At 40.0% G+C, this 22,665-nt stretch overlaps 2 protein-coding genes across 3 annotated transcripts; both read right to left on the reverse strand.

Annotated features, from left to right (window-relative positions):
• Positions 1-1,134: 1,134 nt before the first annotated feature.
• PDCD2L (programmed cell death 2 like) lies at positions 1,135-6,949 on the reverse strand. The gene is made up of 7 exons (XM_042797804.1): positions 6,794-6,949; positions 6,541-6,704; positions 6,323-6,392; positions 4,837-5,240; positions 3,641-3,754; positions 1,836-1,984; positions 1,135-1,283 (listed from the first exon to the last, which is right to left on the reverse strand). The coding sequence occupies exons 1-7, from the start codon at positions 6,905-6,907 to the stop codon at positions 1,153-1,155; spliced, it is 1,146 nt and encodes a 381-aa protein (XP_042653738.1). The 5' UTR covers positions 6,908-6,949; the 3' UTR covers positions 1,135-1,152.
• Positions 6,950-11,221: 4,272 nt separating this feature from the next.
• Positions 11,222-20,450, reverse strand: LOC104367374 (fatty acyl-CoA hydrolase precursor, medium chain). Of its 2 annotated transcripts, XM_009974479.3 has the most exons (14): positions 20,320-20,450; positions 19,334-19,538; positions 18,358-18,502; positions 17,779-17,912; positions 17,283-17,436; positions 16,293-16,394; positions 15,267-15,371; positions 15,100-15,150; positions 14,448-14,588; positions 14,277-14,363; positions 13,123-13,270; positions 12,786-12,917; positions 12,408-12,480; positions 11,222-11,981 (listed from the first exon to the last, which is right to left on the reverse strand). In XM_009974479.3, the coding sequence occupies exons 1-14, from the start codon at positions 20,390-20,392 to the stop codon at positions 11,807-11,809; spliced, it is 1,725 nt and encodes a 574-aa protein (XP_009972781.3). In that variant the 5' UTR covers positions 20,393-20,450; the 3' UTR covers positions 11,222-11,806. The 2 variants fall into 2 exon arrangements, with proteins under 2 accessions (XP_009972781.3, XP_009972782.3); XM_009974480.3 differs by lacking the exon at positions 15,100-15,150.
• Positions 20,451-22,665: the final 2,215 nt, after the last annotated feature.

Consider the following 22,665-nt stretch of genomic DNA (forward strand, 5'->3'; position numbering starts at 1 on the left):
TGGTCCCGGCGGCAGCGCCCCGCGAGAAATCGGGCCTCCCTTGTCTGCTGCAGCCTGGCACGCAGCCCGGGCCCGGCCCGCAAACCGCGCACTCGAGGCTGCCTGCCCGAGCTGGGGCCGAGCGGGCCGAGCTGCCGTGGGGAGCGCTGGCGGCGTTCCAAACCCAGCACAAGGCTTTTGTATACCTGAGCCTAAATTACCTGACTCACCTCTAGAAGCTGACGCTTCCTTTAAAAAAGGCAGTTTTGCAAACACATTCCATCATTTTCACTCCCCCACACTTTTTTTTTTTTGTTTGTTTCAACCCACACATTTAGTGTGTTAATTTATGCTGCAGCATTAAACCTGTACAAAAAGCTTTAAGGACACTTACTTAAATTACTCCTCTATTAAGTCAATTTAAATACTGCAATTTAGCCTAAACCAACAGGGAACTCCACAGAAGAATTAAGACTGTTAACTCAAGCAGCAGAATTACCCTACGAGCCCAGACTGCAGTAACAAGGCAGGTGCTGTACCTGCCCCATCATTCTGTACCTGTGGGAACAGGAGCATGAACGAAACCCTCCACCTTTTCCCCATCCAAAGCACCGTGACTGCCAGAGCTCATTTAGCCAAGCAAATGTAACTTATCCTTCATTGAAAACACGTACAGAAAAGCTTCATCATAGGAAGACTGTGGTAAGAGCAAAGCCCTTTCAGCCACTGAATTTCCAATCTGTGGTTAAACCAAAACACATCTATTTTAAAAATCAAGCTTACATTAAGTTTTTCACTGCTAACAGCGTCTACAAACTGGATCCTGTTTGACTGATGAAAGCTAACAGTATACCTAACTGCAGCAAGACAACCTTTCTCCTTTCCTCCCCAAATGATAAGTGTAACTAGAATCACGATACAATCTCTATGCTTAAATTTCCATGTGTAACCAAGTAAGCGAAGTTTTCTGTCGCCACATTTCAGACGCATGCCAATACATACTTCAACCAGTTTTTCCTGGAAATAAGCACAAAGTCACCAAATGAAATTAATTTTTTACCACATCTGTGGAAAATTCTATTGCATAATTATACACTTTCACCTGTGGTAAAAAAAAAACAAAAAAAACCAAAAAAAAACAACAGACTTTCCATCTATGCAGAGAAATACAATTTATTTAAATAATCTCTCATCTGGGTCTTCTTGTACAATAATAAATTCTTCAAGAGGGGTTTGATTATTTGTTGGCCAACAGCTTCTCTCACATGTGTAAACTATAACAGTTCCAAATTCCACCGACAGATCTAAAAACAAAGCAATAAAGAAATGTAATGTAAAGCTGTGAAAAATTTACATAATCAGGGTCTACTGCTTATTGCTATACTTCAGTCTTTGACAGTTCAGAAAATATTTTTCATATTCAGTTTCCTACATACATAGCATTTTCTAATTTTAAAGATTTTAAAGCAAGCTGACTCAGAATTTTCAAAGAGCTTTGTAAGTGTCTGCAATCTTATCTGACAATATTTATTATTTTCCAAGAGCACATTTAAGAGGCAATAAAGACAAATTACTCACGAGGCCATGGAATTATCTATATTGCTGTTATTAAAGTTCACTAGTGAGCAAATGAAGTTGCAATCATAGAGTCTCCATAAATCAGAGTTATATCTTTTGCTTAGTGAAAGCTATACGGGAGACAGAGTGGATTCTATACACAAGACGATCACTGTCACACAGTGATAACCACATCAGTGCGTGTGGTTAGCAAGAAACAATCCAAATCGCAGTTCACTAAACTTTACCAAGAAGGTGACTGTTTCTAGCATTCATTCAGCTAATTCAAAGGTCAACACCTGAATCACTCTGGAGCATGCTGACCAGCGCTGGCATGAGTTGAAATTCAAATATTCTGTTACTTCCGCAGTTACCGCAGGCTGGAATATCTTTGTCAATGTTGGCTGGAGGACACGTTATGAATAAAGGCTGGCCACCCCAAGAGTATCTAAGAGAAGAAAGGAAAAAAGTATTAATTTTTTATACCTAAATTTCATAGGAAAACATACATGTTGGCAACAGTGTTCAGGATTCTCTGAAACATCTGAACTTGAAGTAAAAAACATTGCTATGAGCCAGAATCATTGCCTAAGATTCAGATGAGTTATTAAACAAAGAATAAAGGTGGGGAGGGGGAAACACATAGAAGGTCAACACTTAGAAAGTCTTAAGGAAAGAGCTGGATTTAAAGCAGATAAATGCTTTGAACTGACACCTCCAAAAATATGCTGTACTTGACTTGCTCAATTAAGCAAACTACACTTTTGCGAAAAATTGAATCCTAACCAGTGGCAATTAAAGATACTCAACATAGAACAGGTCTCAAACTCACTGTAGTTATGCCACAGAACTGATGTTTTATTTATAGGAGCCATCATCATAGCTCCACAACTAACAGGAAACCAAGATCAAAGACTGCTTCCACTGAATGCCAAGCAGGGGATTCTGTGCTGTGCTGAAAGCTCAACAGCGATCTGGCAGCCCAAGAGAAATGGGGATCTAACAGGCATACTCAGAATATCCGTGAAGGGGAAAGGGAGGGCTACATAAAACTTATAACTACTCATAGGCATCACCAGAGGTGATGTTTTAGAAGAACAGAAAATTCAAAGAGCATAATACTGCAAAGGGATAGATCCAGTGAAAAAAAGTTGTCTGATAAAGTTACTTGCACTCTGCAATAGTACATTTTCTGTATAAACTTTGAAAGATAATTAAAGTTTGTAATGTTTCTTATCTGTGTGACCAGCCCCTCAAACTTTACCTTCCCATCAAAAAGGTACCCAATAGTTCCACCTGGTTCTGGAAACTTGATAAACAAAGGTCCTGTCACTACACTGAGCCAGCCTGACCAGAGCTGCTGCATTGGACTCTGGAACAAAGTTAAAAACTAACACTTGGTATGATCCACGAAAACCATGTGTATTATCTGGTACTATGAATAATTCATAATTTGAACTCTTTGTTATACTTTCATTCAGAATTAACTCCTCTTTTGGGAAAGCAGCTGCTTTGAGGTTGAATCTGCTTTTGTTCTAGGAAAAGCAGCAGATTTACAAGAACTGAAGACTGCAAGGTCCCAAGGGGTAATCACAATAAGCTGCAGAAGAACCCGGGCTTTAAAACGAGTGGTTTCTTACTTCAGTAACATCTCAAGGACTGAGACATAAGCAACTACGATAAGGTTACAAAATTTCAGAGGAGCAGATAGCCTTGGAAGTCTATCACAGGAGCATACCACTGTGTATTATACTTCTATCTCAAAATGGTCTCTTGAAAACCTCTATGCCTGGATTTCAGCGAGTCTTCAAAGACAGTCTGGGTCTGTTCTCATCAGGTCTTCTGTCAAAGAAAGTCTCCCAGAGCCAGATCTGGGGTCTCTGATTCTGCTTTGCTTCTCAACTACTTAAGACTTTGTACAAAAAAGCCCAATCAGGCACTGAAGTCTGACCACACAGGCACATGCTAACAGCCCTCTTAGCAATTATTTTTGATCAAGAAACAAAAATATACATCTACTTCCAATGAAATGGTTTATTTTAATGTACTAACAATCAACCTCTGTGCTCTGTATCTCCTTTTTACAACCAGATAATCAACATACCTTATAATCTGTTCATGACACACAGATATTCTTTTCATAAATTTATGGAATGTGTGATCCCTGCCTTTGACTTCACTCTTTTCATATTTTTCATTATCACCTTCACCTACAAAACTAAGAAAACAAGAAAAGAAACAAAATTTCCAGTATGGTTTTCAGTATGATACGCATGCTTTAAATAAGCAATGGTTACTTCATGTTCTCATTAAGTTATACTAAGTACACTGAAAAAAACTATACATGTTAAATTAAGAGGCAATTCCTGTTAGAGGTTGCAAGTGAACATTTTGCTTCTAATTCTTCGGTTTCTGGTGGCTTACAAGTGCTAACAGTGTTTAAAACTACCACATGAGATTCAAATCCACCAGACGCTTATTCCTTAAAAAAAATCATTCCCTTAGTAACTTCTCAGGAGTTTTGCTAGTTTTAAAATTAAAACCGTGTCTCTTAAAATTTTGAATTAATTGTAATTAAAAAGTTCTATGATTGTATAAAGGTCAACAAAAGTCGACAGGAACATCACTACTAAAAAGCATTCTATGCAGATTCTGCAATTCATAGTAGCTTTAGCTACCAAAAAATTCACTGTTGTCCACAAATCAGAAAAAGTCACTGTACATGTTAATACAATCAAAAGATGAACGGTCTGTATATAAGTGCTTACTGCGATCACCTAAGTTAATACTGAAAATACATTCAGTTATTATGTTCAAAAATTGTTTTTCAGACAACCTTTACAAAATCTTCCAGAGTCTTACTATCATCCGAGTCTCTAACCAAAATTAAACTCTTAAAAATGCAACTGGAATATAAAAAAATCTTTAGCTTTATAAAGAAAAAAAAAAAAAAAAGGACAAATGTCACAATATAAACTCATGCCATTTAGCATAAGATGTCGTTTAAACCACACTGGTTTGGTTTCAGAGACTGATGGTCCACTGAACTATCTGGAGCCCAAGGACACTCCAACTGCTCAGTCACTCAGAAACAGATGCATCTCTGAACAACTCAAAATTTGACAGAACTGGGTGCACTGTTATGTTCTTCCAGCAATGTACAAAACACCAGTGATTCCTGAAGGACTCAGTTACAAAAATCATTCAGATTTAGTGAGAGCCAGATTTAGATTATCAGTCAGCATATAGGCAACTATATAATCCCATCGGTTTCAGCGTGAAACCCAGACCTGTTCTCACCTTTCTGACATCAACTGTTCCAAACCAACACCCTCTCTCTGCTGATACTCTTTCAATAGCTCATCTGCATGATCTGTATCAAGGAAACCAGCGTAGTCTTCCTCATCCACCACACTAATGTAAAAGGGCTGGAACACAGGAGCTGAACTAAATGTCGCTGTTACCGTTCCCTCGCTGACTGGAGGATGTGTATTCAGGGAACCTGACCCATCCATAGCTTCAGACAAGCGAAGCTGTTGGAACTGGGATGCACACTCCATCTCTCTGGACAAGGAGCTGCTCACCGCTTCATTTAAGCCAAGCAGCTGAAGGGAGGCACATGCAGGAGATTCTGCTCCATCACAGACTCCCCAGTCATCTGCTTCATCACACCAGTCTTTTGCAGCAAAATTTGATTCTTGTTTCTGAAAAGAACAAAAACAAAAAACAAACAAACAAAAACCAGAAAAAGGAAAAAGAACACTGTCAAGATCAGCCACCCTAATGCACTCCAAATACAGACAGGAAAACTAAAACCTTAACACTTTGTGTTATTTCACCTATTCTCCTCACAGTTGTACTTACCAGCACACCCACGTTTACTTTTCACAGTGGCACAGTTATAGCAAAAAACCTCTCACATTGGAAAAACAGAACAAGAATTCATTGGCTTTTTGAATGGCCTTTGTACATCATATTGCCAGACCCTGGCTGCTGGTGTGACCGCTGACAGCTAGTTTGGATACATTTATCTGAAGCACAGTTAGTGGCACCACAGGTACGCTTAAAGGGCAGAATAGGGAGGAAAATAATAGCATCACCACCAACACCACCACCATTATTTTATCAGAGCATCAGCTCATTAACCACAGATCAAAATTTCATGCTGCAAATGCACCAGCAGAATAAACACTTCCTGCCTGTCATCACTAGTTCGATAGTCATCCTCCTCTTTCAATGTAAAGCCAACATGTGGTTTTTCTTCACAAGCAAAAATACCAGAAGTATATTAACAATAACTGAATCAGATTAATTAAAATTGATAATAGAATGTTAAAAATCTATTTAAATTAGAAAATAAAGAAAACATCTTCCAGATCCAAACCTAAACTGTATAGCCCAGTCATTTAAAATTGAAAAATAATACTTTAATTATTTGAGCTACCAAAACATTATTTTTGACCACAGGGTTGGACTGCAATCTCCACTTTAAAATAAGCCTAACACAGATCACAAACAAGAAGTTAATCTTCTATAAAAAACATGTAGTAGTCCCATTGTCAGAAATTCCACGGCCATGACTTCTCCACATGTGCACAAACATTTCTCAAAACTAGCATATAGCACAGCTTCTTGAGAAAGGTTGTGGTTACTTAAAGAAGTACACACCAGTGCGAAACTCGACCACCTCAACTGCATTTTAAAGTTAAAACCTCCTCAGCACTGCAGTTCGTGCAGCGCCCTGGGACACCGCACAGGTCCCGCCGAGGCAGTTTGTCAGGGATACCTGTCTTACGCTGCAATCTCGCGTTTCCTTCTGCTGGGCCTCCAAATACTGGGAGCGCAGCACCTTCCAGCTTGAACACGCGGCGAAGGAACATGCGAGGAACAGAAAGGAAAAGGACGCGTAAGGGACGGAGCCCCGAGCCCGCGGCGGCACTGCCAGCAGAGCCGAGCCGCGCCGCGCCGCGCCCGCCCCGGAGCGAAGCCCGAGCCCGTGCTCACCCGCCCGGCGCCCCCCGGCAGCGCTCGCCGGCGCAGGCGAAGACGTTGGCGAGGCGGTGGCAGGGGGACCCCTCCAGCGGGCAGTACAGCTGCACCAGGTGCGCCAGCCGCGCCGCGCACAGCCCGCACCGGGGGGAGCCCGGCCGCACGCACGGCACCCAGTCCTGAAAAGACAACAGCACAGGCACGACTGTAGCGCGCTGCGGGGGCGCCCGGCGCTCCGCCCGGCCTGCGGACCCACCCCCGGCCCTACCGCCGAGCCGCCCAGCTTGTTGGTGGTCCAGGCCGGGGCCCGCTCGCCCCCTCGGCACGGCCCCGCCACGGCGGCGTCGCGCAGCCCGAGCAGCACGGGCGGCCCGGCCGCCATGGCAGCGCCGCGCTCGCTCCCCTACGGCGGCCGCCAGAGGACACGCGCCGCCGGGGGCGCGCCTGCGCGCGGCGCCGCCGCTCTCGCGTAGGGCCGGCAGGAGGGCGGCGCGGCGCACACAGGTCGCGGAGAGAGGGCGTGGAGGGGAGTGGGTCGGGTACTCTCTAGGAATTCTAAAAATTCTTACTTTGCTACAAACGTTTTTAGTGCTCACAATGCATGTGATGAGTGAACAAACTGTTTAGCAAACGCAGATACCTGCCCAGAAGGGCATTCCGAGTACAAAGCCCATGTCATCTGCACGTCCTGCTTTTACAGAGTTCGGTTTCGAACATTTAGTTGAACTCGGGAGCCGCTGCGGCAGCGTTACTTGTTACAGCTCCGCTTGGAAGCAAGAGGTTTGCAGGAGCTCAAAGGGGAATTACATTATTGCACAGGTACTACCAGTCAGCAATGCCTGCTGGCTTTCCTCTGTGGAAATCACTTGCGTAAGGAAGACAGAATATGAATAATCTTCTTGTGAGTTTCCATAAAATTATTTCAAGCTCACCCTATTCTCTCCTGAGATGGGATGTTCTCAGGTACATGGAGCAACTCCTGGAGCTCAGGAACCTGCCTCGGGGGCCCGGAGCGAAGGACCCTCTGCAGAGCCTGAACTATCGCCCAGTGCCCCCCACCTGGCACTTGGTTCAAGGACATCGCAGTACACGGGAATTCTGCTGCAGTGTCTGTAGCCAAGAAAATGAAGGGGGGAAAAAATGCAAGGACTAGGCTGCAGTACCGACCCTCACTAGATAAAAGTCAATTAGCATATTAAAATTGCCTCTTACTGGAAAAGACTGTGCTCTTTAATGCTTGAATGCTACGTTTTTGTCCAATCCTTTTGCAAAAAGAGAGTATTTCAGCACCTGCAGAGTTAAAAGAGTGTTTTGTGTGAGTTCTTATGCTCCTGAATAGTTAATAAATCAACATATAAATACAAGGCATTATATGCATCTTACAGTTGGAAGCAGAAGAATCCAAATTCATGGTTCATTACTTCTATTATGTACAGGACTGCACTGATTCTTTTTTCAGCTAGTAGCAGTGATGGGTTTTTTGGGAAAAATACACCGTCCACAACTGCATCAATAAAGAGAGCATGCTGGAGGAAAAAAGTACCCTTTTGTTATTTACATATTGGTTTTGCTTGGAAAGATAATTCAGATTCCTTAGTATTGACCTAAAGAAAGCACCCAAGTCACCTATTTTTAGTTATAAAGCATAATGTCAAAGGTATCTAAGTTTCAGACCTTGTTCCGAGTTTCTCTTACATAAGCTTAGTACTGCACAAGAACTTAATGCTGAATGCTTAAGACAGAGTGACTTGTTAACCAGTTTCTAACTCCAATTTAAGATTGGGTTAGGAACAAGGTCAAAATAAGTTTACATGGTAAAATGACAAAAGAACTGACAAGTCAGCACAGTGATACAGAAAAACTGGTTATGGCAACAGATTAAATTGCTACTAACAAAAGGTCGCTCTTGTGAAAAGGGGAGCTTTCTCAATGGCTGCACTTCCTAGAAGGGTTTGATAAATGCTGCATTACTTCCTCCGATATGCAGTCCTTCCTTCTTGCACACTGTATTAAAAAATCAGCCAGCTGCTAGGAGGTGCCTTGCTGATGACAAAGCTAATATAATTGACTGTGAAAAGCTGGCCAGTTCCATTTTTGCAATTTTAGCTCTCTTATTTGGTATTTGTGAGCCTACCTGGTTCATAACCATTCCCGGGGGGGGGGGGGGGGGGGTGTGTGTGTGTGGAAAGAAAAAGCAGCATTAATAGTTACGTTCCTGTGATGATTGCACTTTTACCCTGAAATGCAGGGTAAGGAATGTTCCTGTTGAGATTCTTCAAATGCAGTACTATTGTTCAAGCGCACTGTTGTGAAGTCCTACAAAAGCCATGCAAGGGTCATACAACAATTTTGCTTCAGGTTGTCTTAGAGAAGAATTTATCCTGTCTTATAAGACAAAGTACAGCACAAGCTACCATTTTTAGAGTTATGTTTACCATCTCTTTTGCTGTTTTTTCTCTTAAGCACTGAACCACTGCAGCTGAATCAGGTTTTTCAGAGTCAGCATAGTTGCAATCCTCTGCTATCAGTATAACAAAAGACTGACAGTTTTCTTATATTACCTATGCTACTTACTCCTCCGTGAACAGTACTTTCTTCAGCAACTGAGTCACAGTGAACAGTCATCAGCTACGCTGTGCTGGGAATGGAAAGTGATTTTTAATTCCAATTCCTTCCATCATAGCTGAAGACCAGAGTCATGGTTCATGTAGAAGCTGTGACATAAATAAGTTACAACAGCATGCACAATGTTTGCAAGTTTGAACAAAGCAGTATCATAAATGGGTATGCAACTGGATTTTTTTTTCCCACAGGAAGTATCAACATATGGAAATCTACAATACTAAAAGGTCAATAATAATATTGAATACCATTCAAGTACTAAAATGTGGAACAATATACATTTTTAAATTACTTACTTTACTGTGTGTGTTTCAGGGCAGTCAGTTATCAGACTTCTGGCTACAACTCCACTCTCTGAGATAGCCCTATGGAACAAACCCTTTGCCAGAGGAGAGATGACCTGAGAAGCAGGAATGACTCATAACAAACATACTTTGTCACTGACTTAGAAAGGCAATTATAGAAATCATGTGTAATTAATACATTTTTAAAAAAGATTAAGTGTTTATTAACAGAATGTGAAAACCAGAACAACAGCAGCAGCTCTTGCTGAATATTTTCAACTAAATATACTGCTAAGAATTTCTTCAAATGTAAGTGCACACTGCATACATTTGTACAATGTATATGCACTGTTACCTTGAGCTGAATTGAGTATCTATGCCAAGTGACCATTAATATTAAAGTTATAAAGTAAAATGTGGTTTGGAGCATAATGTAGGAATCTGCTGCTTAAAGGTAACCTATACATTGTGGTCCTAGTATTATTCCTTTCTCAACTGTTTGAAAGCATACCATTCTTTATATTTGGGGTTTTAAAGTAGACAGATAGACAGAATGCTGCTTCTCACATGGTCAGAAACTACTGCGTTATCGTATATGGTTAATAAAATAACAGGCCTCACTTTTCCACAGAAGTTATACCTATGATGTTGCATTCACAAACACATGGGAATTTTTTCTGTCTTGTTTAACATAATGATTTTTGTGAACCTACAAGGATAGAAACACTGATTCAACAAACAAACTAATAACAGACTTAAAGGCTACTTCAGATCAAACTAGGGGAAGGAATGAAATGCCCAGTGTGCCCCATATGCTGCATTAAGAAATGTGTGACAGAACTAGCAGTATGGTTGAACACTGTTGCTATGATTAGCTGTTACTTAATGATGGCTTTTTGCAAGTAATGGTAACAACTAGTGGTTTTTGCAAGTTACGAAAAAAAATGCACAAACAGGGATAGCCAGGCAGAAGCTCAGTATAGATCACACTGCTTGAGGTCCACCAATGTGTAAACACAAGCCCAAGTGAACCCAAAGGTAAGGAGGAAGAAGAAGGCATCCTCAAGAAATCAACACCTGTTGGCAGGAGCTTGGGCTGCCAGTGTGTCACTGTGACAGTCCCTCCTGGGAAGAGTAGCCATAGACTGTGGAACACTGCGGGAGACGGGAGGGTGAGCTCAGCATCAGTTAAGGGGGTAGTTAGAGCTAATTTATTACTGTTTGTTTATTGTTATGAGTAGTGTTCTTATAGATTCTTCGATGCTTACATTTTGTGTTCTTTTGTGCCTGGCAAGCATGTCTTGCTTGCCATGTAACTGCAAAAATCCCACTCTGCTACTTGTGTGCCCTGACACATTCCAGATATGCCAAAAATGTGGTTACAGCTGCTAGTGCCCCTGCAAGGATGAAGACTGGGGTGCATGCTTTTCATATCAGCAGGTCTTCCCTTTGTGGGCCCACAGACAACGCTGAGCTAATAACATGCAGTAAACATCATTATACATTGCTTTCCTCTCTGTCTCAGTGGGTGTCTGTCCTGCCAGTAATGCTTCCTCCATCCAGCCAGTGAACTGTGAATTCTTTGCTGGGAAGTGTTGAAGAATAGATAATCACACCATAGCATAGTCTGTGAAACTCCTAGAGCCTTGAGATTCAGGTCCTGCAAATAAAGCTGGAAAATCTGTATCTGAAACCCACTAGGTTGAAGAAAGAAACTAGGCACATTTCTTCTTGGGTGTGATTTAACCTCTTGGAATTAGCCTAGATCAGTTACATGAAAGAAAAAGAAGTTCCAGAAAATCAATATGAACTTTTATTTATAACAGTTTACAAAACAAGAAAACAGAGATTTTCTGTCCTCATTTATGAGATGTCTATCCCATCTCACAGATGTTTTTCAATGGATTCTCTACTCCCTACAAGCTATTTCCAATTAAAGAAAGTGGAAACAGGCTGTAAGAATGATAACTCGGTGTTCTTTTCTGAAAGAAGAGGGGAATCAGCATGTAACATATTCTGACACTTGTGTTATATTCTGTATAGATAATTTCTTACAGATTTCAATATATTTTCCAATTTCATCCTTACTCCCCCTTCTCACAGGAGCATTATTCAGTTTTGATATCCACTGAGTAGATACAAGGTGGTTTTGAGCCTGAAAAGATTATAGGCTTTTTCTGCTTGCTTCATTAAACAGGGATTTTTAGTCCCACAAACATTCCAAATTTCCCATGATTCTCACATTTCACTGTGATCATGACAACAGATTACATAATAGTGAGTTAGAAGGTGGTTATTAAACTCTGCATCCTGACAAACTGATTTTGCTTGATTTTACTTTGGGTTTTAAAAGCAAACTGTACCCTCCCCAACTCTTATAAATCTGTGCGTTCTTTCCTTTCATTCATCATTTGGTTTGTGAGCTGTGTCCAAAACTCCATTCTGCGTTCTTTCAGTTTCTTTGCTGCCTTTTGTATCAGGTCTATTTCTAGGAATCTTTCATCCAGATCATACTGAGGCCAATGGACCAAGCCTTCTCCGTTGGGATTCCTGGAAATAATATAATGAAAAGTTAGCTTTCCATTTGCCTATCGCTTGTGCTCTGACTGCTCAGGCTGAGAGCATTTCAGAAAACTAGCACGAGCTCAGATTATGTGATTCTAGTACCTGAATAGTTGAATGTTTTTTATCAAAATGCTCACTGGTAGAATAGCGAATGTTTAATAATTGCCATGACTTTTGGATCTAAAACTCCATTGCAGATGGAGTAATAGATCTTGAATTTATTTTTTTTTCTTTTTTGGTCTGCAGGTTCATTTAAAATATTTTTCTTGCAATCATTAAGAATATAAATAATTTTCTTCAATATTTATCTTAAATTCTGTCAAATTTGTAGGAACCACCATGTAAGTATTGCTATTATGTTTCAGGCACCACAGACAAAACTTGAGCTGTAACTAGAGTTATGATTCTCACCCATTTCTAGCAAAGTTAGTCCAGTATCTCATAACAGTTCTGCTAAGTTTGTTTTCTTCTTCTGTAGCATACCCTGCAAAGTGAGAGATTAAATGGAAACATTAAAAACTAAATAATCGAAAAAGTAGCAGCTATATCAATTCCAATAGACTGTAACCAGTTATATTTTTTACTCTGAGCTATGGGAGTTTTACTTGAGCAGAGCTGGAGAACTGCAGATGAATGATTTAATGAAGAGTAACTTCTACCAAAGACAGAAAATGTTTATGTTGATTCCAATGTTTTTAAGAGACCAAGTCTATTCTAAAGCTTTCCAGTAAGTAAAATGAACAATAATGATGTTTTAAAAGAAATACTTTAGTAGGCTGGATACATCACCGGCTAAGAATGGCTTTCCAAAGACAAAGGCAATCTCATCTGTATGATCTGCTTTTACAAACTCTGGCACAACACCTGTCGCTGAACTTGGTCGATGCTGAAATTCATAAAAGTAGACTGGGTTGCCAGCATCTGGTAGAAAATACACAGAAGGGTGTTAGCTTGACAGCTGAAAATACCAGCCATCAAAGATGATAAACTTTCATTACAAATTATTTTGGTAAAATGAAAACACTATCAGTTCTCTGAATAATGAAGTATGATGCGTACTGTCCACGAACACATCCCAAGATGGAATTCTACATTTCTTCTAATAGGTGCTGAATTAGAGACTCACCTCGATGGTATCTAGCCACTTCAATGGCTGAAAAAACAAACAAAGTGTCTCCTATTGTATCAAGAAGGCCATCTCGCACCTGAGCACGGTTTTCTGCATTCCCTATGTATTCATTGTATACTTGATCAACAACTTCAGAAGTAACACCCTGAAATGAACAATAAAAATACTTCTTATAATGACGTTGAGAGTTACAGCACTAATTGAGTGTGCCATCTGCGTGTCCCTGGCTAAAACCGCAAGCATTACCTTCTTTCAGAAACAATCCTCAACTGTGTCAGAGTGTGGCTCAGAGCTCAGACTTGGGAGTTACACAGCTATCAGATACAGATGTTATCAGGGAGAAGAGGTTTGCAAGATCTAAAGATCAAACATCTTTAGATGAACATCAGTCAGTGATGCTGATAAATAGATATGGTAGTCTGTTCTCCCTTCTGTGGAAATAACTCTCATAAAGAAAAGAAATCCTGTTGGATCTCATAAAACTATTTTATTGTTGTATATAGTCATAATTTACTCCCTTTCAGAACAAGCCTGGGCTCTGCCTTTCCAAATTCATGATGGATATCCATGACACTGAATGATCCATTGCAAGTACTGGCCATGTTTATATAGCCCTTAATTCTTACCTATTAACCTGCATTTTTCTATACTTTGTAGTTTCAGGAGAGCACAAAGGAACCAGATGGCTAAGAGGTTTGTAAATTACAGGCAAGCAAAAACTCAAGACATGTAAACATAGGTCTCTGTGCCATTTTAAACATCTCAGGTTATCCTTTTGAGTCTCCAGCTGCTGCTTCAGAACGGTGTGTTCTATAGGTCTTGTGTCATACTTCCTGGTACCATGTGTGTCTTGGATAACTTAGGGTATCTAAAATGTCACAAGAGATCTATGCTTAGGTACCTGAATCACTCCTGGATTTTCACAGAACTCGTTTTGAAAAAGCGGGGCATATAGGATGGGAATTTAAAGTGTATTTTCAATTATTAGTGGCAACAGGAATACACCATGTCTGCTGCCCACTACTGCCCCATAGTAAGAAGCTGTCAAAGAGAACAAACTTTGCCTCTAAAATACACCCCTCTCAGAGTACAAATATAGAACCAGACCAGTGAAGAAGCAGCACTAGGTTATTCTGAAAATGGTGTCTCACCTTAAGTGATAATGCTAAGAAGCTCTGTAAAACTTGACGTGCAACATCTTCATCCAGACCATCTGTGTAAGCAGGAAATTTCATTATCTGCATAATATAGAGAATCATATTTATTAGAAAACCTTACATTAACAAAATGATGTATAAATAATGACATTATAAGTCTCTTACCGTAGGAAGTACCCATCCAAATTCACAGTTATTTACTCCTATTATATATGGGACTGCATTGATCACTTTTTCAGATAGTAATTGCCTGGGACTCTTTGGAAAAAATACACCATCTACAGATGCACTGATGAACGGGGAAGACTGGAGGGGAAAAAAAAAAAAAAAAAAGCAAGCTTCATTAATACATCAATTTTGCTTTTAGAAAAACTTTTCAGATTTTTACTGTAGTTCCAAAGCAAAACCAAATAAAATGTCAAGTTAAAATATAAGGAGTAATAGTATTCAAACCATCTCTACATTTTCTCTGACAGATTTTCTGCACTAGGTAGAAGGTTCTGAGAAGATTAGCATTTTATTTTGAATGTTTGCAAAACATAGGTAATTTCCAATTTATATTTCTTCTTAGTTAGTCCAATCCTATTATGGGTGCGTGGAATAGTAGAGGAAAAACTAACTTCTGTGTTGAAACTGCAAAGGAACACAGAAGCCAGCACTGTGATAAGAAATTTTAAGTAGGACATAATATATTATATTAATTAATTTTCAGGTTCTCCAGGAGAAACTGGGACACTTCATTCTTTTCCTTCCCCTAGTAGAGCATGACAGCAAAACAAAGTAGCTCAAAGTCCGTGGAGAATGAAAGGGAAGTAACCTGTTCACATTTTTCAGGTGAGGTATAGCAGATCTGCAGTGTTGTCAAATCCTGAAAAGGTCAAGGAAGTCAGATGTTACATTCACTTCAAGTTCTCCTAATACTACAACACATAAATAGCGTAAAATCTGAAATGTTTTAAATGCAAGAAATATAATTTCACCTACCATGTTTAGTGTTATCTGTACTATCTCTTCTTCGGTTTTTTCTCTTAAGCATTCAACTACTGCAGCTGAGCTAGATTTTTCACAGCCAGAGGCAGCAGCAATTCTCTGCAATCAACAAAAACAAACGCTTTTCATATAGTTCCCATAGAAGGCTCTATGTGCCACTAAGCCTCAGAGTCTGGCAGGGGCGAGTCTACATTTCTGCACAAGGATCACTGAAGCCAGTCACGTTCCAGCTGCAGAGGTAGAGAACAGGAAGCCCTTATAACCCTTCTCATTGTGGGCTGAGCAGAAGGACAAAACACATGACTCTAAAATATTTTTATACAGAAGTAGACCAAGACAGTCATTCTGGTAAGTAATGCTGGGGTGAAAAGAAAAGGGTGACATAAAGGAGTTAGAGTGAGACACACTCAGAACACAACCATATAGATGGTAACAAAGAGCACATTATACCATTCTTGATGATGTCTTTTTGGGTGAAGTAACAGCTCTCATTAGAAAGACAGAGCTCATTATAATATTGCTTCTTTTATATCCTAGATTATCAAATCTAGGTTCTTGGAAGTTGTTTCTTGTAGTTGAAAAAGGCACTGGATTGAAGTCATCTCTTCTTTTCAAATATAAACAAATTGAATACAGTCTTGTTTATTTGCACACAATAGGCATCAAACAGGAGGGGAAGAGAAGAGTATTCAGACTCTGGTGCCATTTTCCAGCCAAAATTACAGCTCAACTTTTCTTGAAGACAGTACATGTTCTAGTATTCCTCTACATTTCACACTTCTCCGCCTTCTCTATTTGCTTCCTTAGCCTTTTGCTTTCACTCACACATATGTGGATATTTGGGTATTTGAAAAGCAAGGCATCATTAAACATTTATTACTTACACATAGAAATACTGTCTTAAATGACTGTGGTTGTAGTTTCACAAGAAAAAAATTCTGGTTTTACATTTTGGAATAAACAGCCTAAGATATGCAAAGCTATCAGGAAAAATAATGAAAAACACCACAAAATACCCACTTGTGCTTCCTCCTCAGGCTGGTCAGTGAACAAAGCCCTGACTGCAGTACCACTCTCTGAAATGGCTTTATGGAACAAGCCCTTCGCCAGGGGAGATAAGACCTGTAAAAAGGCAAGAACAAGCGTTACAAGCATGATAAGCATTATGCTCTGACCACTGACTTAGAATATCATTATCAGGAATTGCCATTTAAAACATTTTGAAAACAGCTGTGGTCAGACTGTTATTCTGTAGCCTCTGATCATAGTTCAGGTATGCAAAGGGCTTTGGTAAGGAGTTCATGCCTGCCTTTTCCCCTCCCATAGCACCTAGCTTCCAAGACTTCATGGAACTACACTGCAGGCCAGATAGGGAACAACCAGAACTGTGTCCAGGATAGCCTGGCTCTGCTGCAGAAGGGGAATAAAGAACTACTGGCCAGAGGGCAGGAGTTTGGGAAACAGAAAATTTTATCACGTGTATCACTGAACCTTGGTTTCACTCTGTGATCTGTACCAAATTGTGAGAGACTGGAGAAAAACAACCTCTTGGCCAAGTGCTCAGTGTTGATGTAAAAATTTTACATCATCACTGGGTCACAAAATGCACGTCTAATTCAGCTATCATGACTATTTTCCTCGGTTACTTTGCACAAGTGACTGTCAAAGCAAACAGGTAATGGGCAATCCATCTTCTTAAAGGACTTTTCTCACAAGAACAAATATTTGGGGTTCTGGTACTGAAAAAAAACCCTCAGAATTTAATTTAGTAGATGAGGAGTAACATTTTGGGTCTGAACTAAAAGATTTGGGTATGAAAAGAACATTTTCATCAATCAGAAATTGTACTGTTCTGTTGTATTGTTGTTGTATCTTAGACCAAGGTGATGTGTCATTTACTATAAAACCATCCCTTTTCTCTCACTGACTTTTCATGCTGGTACTAAAAATGAATGTGGATGGTGTTTTTTTTCCCTAAGTAATTAAAATTCAATATTACCGTGAACTTACAAGAGCAGACACACTGACTCCTCCTGCAGATTCTCCAGCAATGGTGACGGATCCTGGATCTCCTCCAAAATGTATGATATTTTCCTGAATCCATTGAAGAGCTGCTACTTGATCTAAATACCCCCAGTTACCTTGGGCATGCTTATCACTAGTGCTGCAGAGAAAGAATACATTTGCTTAAATGCTCAATGCAAGAAAAAAGACAGAGAAAAATACAATCTGTAGCATAAGAAATCAGCTGCCATTCTCTACACAGACCTTCTCTACACAACTGAAAAATAAAGGTCTCAGAAAGCGTTGAGATTAGAGTAGCCATTGAACAAGAACAGACTTGGAAGCTGACTTGGGACTTGCAAATTGTTCCCAACTCTTGCATGAGTAATTAAGAAATGTACAATTTCTTTGCATAAGCAAGTATTCTGCATGCCTCCTCACAAAGGCTTTGCACACGTAATTCTGGAAATCACTAAGCAAAAACTGAGATAAAATATCTTACCTAAAATATCCAACAATACCTAATCTGTACTGAATTGTTACAACCACCACATTGTCAAAGGCTGCTAATGCTGAACCATCATATGATGAAGCTGCTCCAAAAACTAATCCACCTCCATGGATCCATACAAAGACCTGGAAAGACAAAACCATAAACAACCCAGCACAGATAAGAGCTCCCAGTGAAAAAATCTAAATAGAAACAAAACCATAGTATTTTGTACTGTTTCACTCCTGACTCTTTCCAATTACATTTCACAAATGGTACATGTCTTTTGACTATGAGGCCTGCAGTCTTACAAAATGGCATTGATTTTATTAAATACTTACACTATACCAGTGCCCCATGACTTTTCACAGGTTAGTTAGAGGAAATCAAACATTACCTAGCTAAAATGTCAATAAAATTTTATTTGTAAAACAGGATTTTGTGTCTCTTAAACCTCAGCAAATATTTACTGGTGCACAGCATGTAACTTGATCATCATTACAAAACTGCACCTGTAAGTCTGCAGATAGCACACATTGTAGGTTTGCTGTAAAATAATTTTTCTAGAGGTTATATAATGATTTTGCTTACAGGCAGCTTCTCCTGGTGCTCTGTAGAAAGAGGTGTATACACGTTTAGGTATAAGCAATCTTCAGACACTTGAAGAAGAACTTTTTCTTTTCTATTAGTAATGGCATCTGAAAAAACCTGTCCCTGTACTTTATCCTGTAGACACCTGAATAAATGAAAAAATAACAAACAACAGAAATAACTAAAACATCAAAGCTATGAGGTGTAGATTTTTTGTACTTCCACAACAAAGTGCAAACCAGAAACCAATCTCTAGTACATTTTTAGACTTTTGGCAACAGAAAACATAAATTTTTTTTTTCAATTTTAATATATTTTCTTCCTTTGACCTGTTATTAAGGAGATCCATAAAAAGGAAACACAATCTATAGCAGTGCACAGTGGCATGCAGATATAATTTTGCATGTTTCAAAATATTACAGGATTATACCTGCAAATACATATGGCTATAAATTACTTCAATTAAAATGCAAATTAATTATTTTCCATCTTCAACAGGTTTTTGCATTGTAATGATAGGCTTTAGGCTTGAGGCACTAAACAAGTAGTACGAGTAAGTCTATATTTACAATACAGACTAGAACTGGTCTGCATTTCTTATGTGTCCTATTAAGCATGTGACTCAGCATTTTTTTCTTCTAATATTTTATACCAGCATTTCCTTTGCTTCTTTCTGCTGCAAAGCTACACAGTTTATAAACATTACTTAGTAATGGCCAAATGCTCCCAAAACATAACATTATTGGCAAAGTGATGGTCCATATTAACTCATCACTGTCCATTAGATAGCAGTTTTTAATAAAAAGGGCAGCTCATAAAGATGTCTTTAGAAATGCATTCATTGTAACAGTTGCAGCTGGTAACAAGATGGCACCAAGGAATTTATCTTTGTGGCTTTTGATTGCCCTGTACACTAGTGTCCTGGAACTGCATGTAATATAAAATTATTAAAAAGACTGATGGTTTTGTCACTTACATTGGTGGGTAGGAAGTGGCATCTCTGACACCTTTCCATGTTTCAGGTGGCTGGGGTTCAGAAAACCTCAGTGGTCCAACTGGAGGCTTAGCAAAAGGAAGTCCCAAAAAGACATTTACACTCCTCTCAGCTGCATCTACCTTGAATTGGTACCCTCGGACTCTCCCATACTTGGTCACCACTTCTGGGTGCTCCGCTTTTTGTCCTGCGGGATGTGAGCACAAAATCACAGAATTGGTTTATTCGCAAGTAATTGCCAGATTTTCCAAGAGCTTTAGCTACTTAAATATACATCTTATGTTTGCTTAAACAATTCATTTTCAGACATAAGGCTTCAAGAAACTCTAATGAGTATAGCTGACATTATTTCAGCCTTTGTTTCGATTGGTTTGTATGTATAAACTCCCTAAGGTATATCATATGTATTGTCTTACTGTACACACAAATTAGGAATTGCATATAGATCTTAATCCTTTTTGATCCAGATTGTTAGTTAGAAGTCTAATAGATTGCTCTCATTAAGAAAATGCATTTCCTTATTAAGAAAACATCTGGGAACACACAAAATATATTCCTGACCCTTGATAGTATGTACAGCCAAAAGAAGAAGCTTCCAGACTTCCATGAAAATAGTCTAGCATATACAAATACTGTTAACATTTAGGTAAAATTGATTAGATGATCTGCATTAAAGTTCTCAATACCAAATTACGAATGTGGTACAGTGGTCTGCTCTGCCTCAGCAGACAAGATTTTGGGACAAGAATTTGATTTCAATATTTGCAAAGAAAGAACATAAGACAAATGGCTGAAAAGAGATCACAAAAAGAAATTAAGAACTATTTCCTATTCAGATTTAATTTCTATGTAGCAAGGTTGGGTGCCCAGCTCCTCCGATAAAGCTGGGGTTCCCCTAGGTGAGCAAACTGCATATGTGCTCTGTGTCCTTACAGAAGGCAATAGGGAAAAACCCTTCTGAAGCTTACCGGTAGCAACAAGCGCTGTGACCCCAATGGTGAGAATCAAGGACAGCAGCCATGCGTCCTCTCCAGCTGCCATTTTGCAAGCTAGTCACATATTTACCTCCTCAGTGTGTTACCTTATATACTCTGTTAAGTATAACTGTTACGCAATGTGAACACTGATGAGGAAAAGCAATACTCAGGCTGTGAGCCAGCCTAGCTGTGGGCAGCCCGAGCAACTGCCTTGCCTGTAAACCACTCCTCCGCGGGGACTGCACAGCAGCTCAGCTGCCTGGGGGAGCAGTGACACCTCATGCCTTGCAGAGTCGCCCTGCGAGTTTCATACTTGCTCCCTAGAACTCTTTATGAATCTTATTCACAAAACCTCAGGCATCAACAGCGTGCTTTAAAATGCTTTGAAAACAGTCTTCCATTGCACCAGGAGATTCGTCCTGCTGCTGTAACACTACCATCTTTCACAGTGAAGGTTTCCTCACACTTAGCATTTCCTCACACCACACAGCGAAGAAACCAGGAAGGTCTCTACACTTTTACTTTATTATAAGTTTACTTAATTTGGGGATTAATATCTCAATGTAAGGGACACACAATATAGCCACAAAGAGCAAAATCCAAAGCAATACTCCTGAAAAATGTGCTTCTGCTGAAGTAAAATTGAGGGATTTTTATTCTTGCAAGAGGATATCTTTTGACAAAAACAATACTAGAACAATCTTAGCTTTTCCTGCAGGGTGGATACTCTACCTGTCACTCACTCCTGTGTGTTCAGGGATGTTTGATATCTAACACAATACATGAGTTTTGCAACACTAAAGAGATGATTTCTTAACTTTTGTAGTGTGGGAACAGTATTAAAGGATTTGGGTGGTAACTATACATTTAATGCCTCTGAAGAATCAGGAGGGTTTATGGACTTCTGCGTGAACTCACATCTATCACTGGAGTATTATATGAAAAAAAGGGGTGAGATAGCTGAACTAAGGGGTTATGTTAGTTTATGTAAGCTTTGGGCTCTGCCTTTTTTTTTTGGCAAGGCTCAGTAGCTCTTGCTCTAGAAAGGCATTTTGAAATTTTGTATCATGAGAATTCTCAGTTGTCGGAGAAAGCATTTCTATAGATTAATTTACTGCTTGCACCTTTGTTTTCATCTAAGTGGGCTGTAAGGACCCACCGTCATTAAATTAGTTCAGCACATATATTATGCACCTAGTAGTCCTGCTATGGTTATGCTTGTGTACTTTCCTCCAGATCTTCCTAAGTATATCTGCACAGGTGTGATTTAGAGCCCTTGTAGGTAAATCCTAGTCAACTTTAAACTGGACTGCTTAGAGAGCAAACTGTTGGCAGGTAGCTTCAGATGTACAATTTCAGTGCATGCTGCCTAGTTTAAGCATTTGCTCTGTTAATCAGGAGACTCGGGCCTCTATACTGAGCTCTGTGCTGCAGCAGCTACACCATCAACAATGCCAATGCTATGCTAGTGTGCGCATCAGCTGTTCCTGAACACATGGTTGGTACACAGTACACATTGGCAAATGGGATAACACTGTAAATTTGAGCTTCTAAGAAAATAATGTGGACAAAAAATTCATTGCAGAATTTTTATAGCTGTATAGATGTTCTCTGGGAGACTTTTTTCTTGTTTCTCAAGAGTGAAGTTCATGATGCTAAAGGTCATTGAAACTAGTCTGGGATTAGTCTGCACTGTTACAAATGTACAATCTATACTGTATTGATAGATGTATGCACTGTCAAATGCAATGAATGGAAATAGGGGCCTGGGGTAGAAGTGATGGAGTTTAACATGTTATCTTCAACCTTTATCTGTGTGATAAAGGTTTCCTAGAAGCCAGGGGCAGAAGTACTGTGTAGTAGTAAACTCTGCACTCCTGTTTGCCTGCTTGAATACTGCTGCAAATCATAGAATAGTTTGGGTTGGAAGGGACCTTAAAGATCACCTAATTCCAACCCCCCTGCCAGGGGCAGGGACACCTTCCCCCAGCCCAGGATGCTCCAAGCCCCGTCCAACCTGGCCTTGAACCCTTCCAGGGAGGGGGCAGCCACAGCTTCTCTGGGCAGCCTGTGCCAGTGTTTCACTACCCTCACAGGAAAGAATTTCTTCCTTATATCTAAAGTCACCCTTTTCCAGTTTAAAACCATCATCCCTCATCCTATCCTTACACCCCCTGATAAAGAGTCCCTCCTCAGCTTTCCTGTAGCCCCCTTTAAACACTGGGAGGTTGCTATAAGGTCTCCCCAGAGCCTTCTCTTCTCCAGGCTGAACACCCCCAACTCTCTCAGCCTGGCCTCACAGGGGAGGTGCTCCCACCCCCCCCAATCATCTTCGTG

This window comes from Tyto alba, unplaced genomic scaffold (genome assembly GCF_018691265.1).
Source record: "Tyto alba isolate M040663 unplaced genomic scaffold, T.alba_DEE_v4.0 Super-Scaffold_26, whole genome shotgun sequence".
In the NCBI taxonomy this organism is placed as follows: Eukaryota; Metazoa; Chordata; class Aves; order Strigiformes; family Tytonidae; genus Tyto; species Tyto alba.

Bases quoted from the DNA above. Each gene is read 5' to 3' on its own strand.
- PDCD2L (XM_042797804.1), bottom strand. From the start codon at position 6,907: ATGGCGGCCGGGCCGCCCGTGCTGCTCGGGCTGCGCGACGCCGCCGTG. The intron at 6,705-6,793 runs GTAGGGCCGGGG...TTGTCTTTTCAG, and splicing joins ACAAGCTGGGCGGCTCGGCG to GACTGGGTGCCGTGCGTGCG. The intron at 3,755-4,836 runs GTGAGAACAGGT...TTGTTTTCTTAG, and splicing joins GAACAGTTGATGTCAGAAAG to TTTTGTAGGTGAAGGTGATA.
- LOC104367374 (XM_009974479.3), bottom strand. From the start codon at position 20,392: ATGGCAGCTGGAGAGGACGCATGGCTGCTGTCCTTGATTCTCACCATT. The intron at 16,395-17,282 runs GTAAGTTCACGG...GCCTTTTTACAG, and splicing joins GAGTCAGTGTGTCTGCTCTT to GTCTTATCTCCCCTGGCGAA. The intron at 15,151-15,266 runs GTAGGTGAAATT...TGACCTTTTCAG, and splicing joins TACAGATAACACTAAACATG to GATTTGACAACACTGCAGAT.